The sequence below is a fragment of the Elgaria multicarinata genome, chromosome 12 (assembly GCF_023053635.1).
Source record: "Elgaria multicarinata webbii isolate HBS135686 ecotype San Diego chromosome 12, rElgMul1.1.pri, whole genome shotgun sequence".
Taxonomy (NCBI): domain Eukaryota; kingdom Metazoa; phylum Chordata; class Lepidosauria; order Squamata; family Anguidae; genus Elgaria; species Elgaria multicarinata.
The window spans coordinates 8,891,231-8,897,227 of record NC_086182.1 but is presented as its reverse complement, the minus strand read 5'-3'; the positions used below and the strand labels follow the sequence as shown (position 1 = coordinate 8,897,227).

At 44.3% G+C, this 5,997-nt stretch overlaps 1 protein-coding gene across 1 annotated transcript; it reads left to right on the top strand.

Moving 5' to 3' along the window:
- The first annotated feature begins 4,434 nt into the window (after positions 1-4,434).
- Positions 4,435-5,695, top strand: TCIM (transcriptional and immune response regulator). Its single transcript, XM_063139061.1, has one exon. It carries the CDS (start codon positions 4,515-4,517, stop codon positions 4,800-4,802), a length of 288 nt encoding a protein of 95 aa, XP_062995131.1. The 5' UTR covers positions 4,435-4,514; the 3' UTR covers positions 4,803-5,695.
- Positions 5,696-5,997: the final 302 nt, after the last annotated feature.

Sequence of the window (5,997 nt, the reverse complement as noted above, 5' to 3'; positions counted from 1 at the left end):
TTTTTTTAAAAAAAATAGACACACACAGAGACATTTTTACATTTACAATTTACAATTGAAAAGAAAATTTTGTGGCAAATACAAAGGACGAATCATCCAGGGAATTTCAAGGAAAGCCAAATGAGGTTTGATAAGCTTGGTAGGATTGCCTAGAAGGGATTCCCTACATCCCTTGTGCAAATCCCAGGAAACATTGGATGGTGCCCATCTTCTCCTCCAGCTAATACTCTCCAAAAGCTGAGAGGAGAGGGCTCTTGCCATAGTTCCATAGAATCAACTGTCTGACCCTCCATGTTGGGTAATGCATATGGTCAGGGCTGGTCCAAGCTCCACCACCAAACTATAACCCTTCCCCAGCCAGGAGGTACATAGAATGTGCCTTATACTGAATGAGACCGTGGATCCATCTTGCCTGGTGTCATCCATGATGAGTCTCATTGGCTTTCTAGGGTTTCAGGCAGGGGCCTTTCCCGGTCCTACCTGGAGATGCCAGAAGTTGAAGGTGGGAACTTCTGCACGGGCTCTACCAATGAACTACAGCTCTTCTGAAAGAAAGAAAGAAAGAAAGAAAGAAAGAAAGAAAGAAAGAAAGAAAATCTAATAATGGGGGGTTTGGACAATAGCTAGAAAAAGGGCAACTGACCCTCTTCATGAGCTAAAAATTTGAGCGAAAAGGACAAACGTGGGACTCAGAGGAAGTTGCAGTGCCTGGAGACAGGGAGGGAATACGACAGCTCCAGTTTTATTGTTAACAGCTCCCCACTAGCGTCAAAATGTGAATGCCAGGAAACGGACACATGTCTCAGCCGCAACGGTCGTCCGTCAGTCTGTGCTATCCGCCCCTCTGCCAGCCTGGTCCTCCCAGTGTCCTTGCAAAGGAGCCAGCCACAGTGGCGTCTGGACTCCTTAAATCATTTTGCGATGTTCCATGGGGGATGTATGGAAAGCAGAGCCAATTTGAGAGTGCTGAGTCAATGGAAATGCCCATGTTGCTGCAACCATCACACCCTGGATGGAATAGATGGTTTCTGAGGTCCAAGTCAAGAGATTCTGTAGCCTCCTGAGATTTTGGCTGATAGGTAACCAACTTCTAGCCTTCCATCCCAATGTTCCCTAAGCTCGTCACTCCAACTCCCAGCATCTTCCAGCCACCCCTGCTGGGAGCATTATTTCATTTAATTTCATTTATTACATTTCTATGCCGTTCAATAGCCAAAGCTCTCTGGGCAGTTTACAAAGATCAAACCCCTAAAAATATACAATATTATAACGTAATATGAAACCATTTACATAAAAAAAGTAAAGCAATTTTTAAACACTCAACAATTAAAATAAATAAATCTCAGGACTTGTTAAAAACCTTCAATATGCTGTCAAATGCCCAGGACTAGAGGAAAGTCTTAACTCAGTGCTGAAAAGATAACAATGTTACTGTCAGGTGGATTCAATGGGGAGACTCTAACATAATTGGGGGGGCATACCAGGGGAGGCACCCCATGTGGTCCCAAGACATATTATTATTATTATTATTATTATTATTATTATTATTATTATTAATTTATATAGCACCATCAATGTACATGGTGCTGTACAGAGTAAAACAGTAAATAGCAAGACTCTGCCGCATAGGCTTACAATCTAAGGTTTTGTGGGTCAAAATTAGCACCCTGAATTACGCTCGGAAGCGTACAGCCAGCCAGTGCAAGCAGGATAGAATTGGTGTTACATGTTCAGACCTTCTGGTCCTTGCTGTAAATCCTGGCCACTGCATTTTTCATAAGCTATGGCTTCTGAACAGTCTTCAAGGGCAGCCCTACATAGAGTGCCTTGCAGTAATCTCATTTGGAGGTTACCAGAGCATAAATGATTGAAGCCAGGTTATTCCTTCCAGATTGGGGTGTAGTTGGCAGAAGTCAGTTCATGCTCCAGGACAACCCCCAAGCGATGAACCTTCTCCTTCAGGGAGGAATGCAGCCCCATCCAGAACTGGTTGAATACCCTCCATCCGGCCAGAGAACCACCCACTAACACCCACTTGTCTGGATTGAGCTTCAGTGTATTAGCCCTCATTTAGTTCATTGTTGGGCACCATCCAGTGGTGCCTTCCAGATGTGTTGTAGTTGTACTCTAACACATCTGAAGGGCACCAGGTTGGGGAAGGATGGGCTATATCATTGCAATACTTTGCCATGCTCAACGTCTAAGGTCCTCCTCCAGGTGCCTACTCCGAGGGAAGCTCGGAGAATGACAGCAAGGGAGAGGGCCTTCTCTGTGGTGCCCCCTCAATTATGGAATGACCTCCCCAATGAGGTTCACCTGGTGCCAACGTTGTTATCTTTTCGGCACCAGATCATAGAATCAGAGAATCACAGAGTTGGAAGGGGCCTACAAGGCCATCGAGTCCAACCCCCTGCTCAATGCAGGAATCCACCCTAAAGCATCCCTGACAGATGGTTGTCCAGCTGCCTCTTGAAAGCCTCTAGTGTGGGAGAGCCCACAATCAAGACCTTTCTCTTCTCCCAGGCATTTTGTAATTGACCCTGGATCTGCTTAGAGTTCATAGCTGTTTTAAACGTGTGTTTATATTTTTTTTAAAAAAATGTTGTGCTTTTATGATTTAAAATTTTATATATTGATTTTTAATGTTCAACATTTTTAATCTTTGTAAACCGCCGAGAGATCTTTGGCTATGGGGCGGTATATAAATGTAAGAAATTATTATTATTATTATTATTATTATTATTATTATTATTATTATTAGGATCACAACATTGCAGGTCAGTGCCCCTTTAGCAGTTATTGTTCCCTTTGTGAACTGCCCAGAGAGCTTCGGCTATTGGGTGGTGTAAAAATGAAATAAAAAAATAAATACAAAAATACATGTTCATGGGCTTTATCTTGGTTTTTCACCAGAGTAACTCAACTGTATGGATTGTGGTACAAGATGGATTTCCAGTCTTTTGCTCTTTGATTTCACCAAGGCCAGATTGACACTTTGCTTCAAATCGTTAATAAGATCACATTTTATTTATTTATTTATTTATTTATTTCATTTATATACCGCCCGATAGCCGAAGCTTTCTGGGTGGTTTACACATCATGGCAAAGCTATATTTTTCTTGCACATTTGTACGTCACGGGACACATAATGACATTGGTTGTGGTATTTTGGATAATGTGGAATAAAAAGCAGGAAATCACACTATGAAAGTGGCATAGGGAATCCGTAATGTGCCCCAACAGTTATCAGTGTGCTTCAGTATTGCTATAAAGCAACAGTGGCCTTAGCTAGACCTAAGGTTTATCCCAAGATTGTCCTGGGGTCATCCCTACATGCTCCTGGGATCCCCTGTGTGTCATTTATATGAACAAGGATGACCCCGGGATGATCCTGGGATAAACCTTAGGTCTAGCTAAGGTAGGGTGACCATATGAAAAGGAGGACAGGGCTCCTGTATCTTTAACAGTTGCATAGAAAGGGGAATTTCAGAAGGCGCTGCCCCGCCTTCTTCCGCTGAGCTCTCCGACCCGGGTGGCTCTTTCGCTGGCAGCAGGAGGCCGGCGGGGAGGTGGGCGGCAGTGGCAAGGATGCTCTAGGCACCAACGGTGTCACTCACTCGGAGACGTTCCTCCTCGCGAGGGGTGATGCGGGGCCTCCTCCTCCTCCTCCTCTTCTGGCCAGGTAGGCAGGCTCTACACAAGGAGTTTTGGGGCAAGCGCCTTCAGGACGCTGTGTAGATCCCCTCGAAGAGGAGATTTCACCAGGTTCTCCATATAAACAAATGACACCTGCTGAAATTCCCTTTTCCATACAACTGTTAAAGATACAGGAGCCCTGTCCTCCTTTTCATAGGGTCACCCTAGCTAAGGCCAGTGTAGCTCTAGCCAAGACTTCTGAATACATTTTCACACTCTTTTGGTCACCAAGTTGAATCAAGCCACCTGTGCAAAAAGATGACAGTTTAATGTTAGAAAATGGATGCAGAATATATGAACTTTCTTTGCATGTATATATTCTGCATCCATTTTCTATCAATAAATGGTCATCTTTTTGTACAAGGGGCTTGTTTCATCTGGGTCGCCCAAAGAATCTGATTGATGGCTGAGACTTAGCAGAATCAGAACACATATCTAACACAGCCCCCTGAAATTAGTTTGCCTTGGTGCCTCCAAATGGAATAGTCTTATAAAAAAAAACCCTCACACCTCGGAAGCACATATTTATATCTGATAACACAGCAACATTCCTCCTCCGTTTCACTGCCAAAATCATAATTGCAAGAAACGTGATCCTGGCAATGCAATTGTTAAACCGGCCTGTGGTTACTGGGCGTTGAGTTTAGTCTGATGTCATCACTGTAACTTGAGCTGCCGGCTTTTGCTCTCAATTGCCTTTAAATAGCCATGCCTTAACCGGGAGTTCTCTACGGGATCCCTGGGTGGAACGCTCGGAGGTGAATACCGCTGCATCTGACACCGCCGAAAGCAGCGAGAAAACACCCAAGCCTGCCGGCATGTCCACCTCCTTGCGGGTGAGCCCGTCCGTCCACGGCTACCGCTTCGACACGGCCTTGCGCAAGAAAGCGGCGGCCAACATCTTCGAAAGCCTGGATCAAGAGGCCCTGGAGAAGCTCTTCAAAAACTCGGGCGATCGAAAAGCAGAAGAAAGGGCCAAGATCATTCTGGCCACTGACCAGGACCTGGAAGAGAAAGCCCGGTCCCTCATGGCTTTGAAGCAGAGGACGAGAGAGAAACTCTTCCAGTTCCTCAAGTTTGGCAAACACTCCATCAAAGTCCACTGAAGAACGATCAAAGGGCAGAATGGGATGAAAACAACGCGACTCTCCGGCCAATCTCATCATTTTTTTTGCACAAGGTTCTTCCCGTCTGCTGCCAGGCATTGAGCCCAGCAGGGCGAGGGACGCTGGGAGACGCCGGCCGTGGCTGTTCAGTCCCATTTTTGCACCCTTCAAAGCTGACAGCGATATACACTTCCTCTCTGGACTCGGACTTGCAGAACTGTCCAGAGCGAGAGAGCCAAGGCCGTTGGCCACCGAGTCCGAAAAGCATCAGTCCCTGAGGCGCAGGGATGGTAGAGGGGAAAAGCCACACGATCAGATGCAGCATTTCCCAGCCAACTTGGGCCAAGAAGAGGCCAAACCGTTTTCTTCTTCTTCTAAACTGAACTTTCTGACTGTCTGACAACATTTCCTGACGTTTGCTTATTGAATGTGTAAAGCCTTCTGTAAGCCTCCCTCTTGTCTGCTGGGATGAAAAGGATTAGGAGGTGATCATTTGCATTTGTTGAATATGCACCAGGAGAAACGCCTGCCGCCCGGGAGTTTCAGGCAGCGGACTTTCTGTCGGGACATTGTGAAGCAACCCTGTGGCTTTTCCGGTGCTAAAACTAATTGCACAAAAGTTTGGTGGTTATTTTTTTTAAAAAAATAACTTTCTTCCTGAATTGAATGAACTGTGAACGTCTCTTTGGGACACTGAATTCTCTTTACATCAAAGTGCCATTTTACTTTAATTTTTTTTTTTTTTTTTTTTTTGCCACAGTTACAATTCTTGTAGTGAATTTAACAGGCAAAAAGCTATGTCGATGTTTTATGATGCTGCTGTAGTGATGCTGGCATTAAATTATTGCATATGCTAACCTGTGGAGCAAATAAATTATAATGTTGATACAATTGCTCTTGATTTGAAATGCTTTACTTGAAGCAAAAAAAAAAAAAAAGTAGAGTTTTGAATATCCTTAATGGCTTCCTTTTTTTTGTTTTTGATGTGGCTGATCTAACTTGAAATGCCAGTTCAAAATGTCAATAGTTAAGGATGTTACAGAGCTGCAATAACCTATAACTTAAATAGGAAGTAATTTTTGTAACATAATCAACATGAATAATGCTTCATAGAAGCAGGTTCTCTAGAGATTAGCCCCAGAACCTATTTCCAATGCCAGAGCACAACCCTGAAATCCTGTATGAATTGAGATGC

Coding starts and splice junctions, on each gene's coding strand:
- TCIM (XM_063139061.1), top strand. CDS start 4,515: ATGTCCACCTCCTTGCGGGTGAGCCCGTCCGTCCACGGCTACCGCTTC.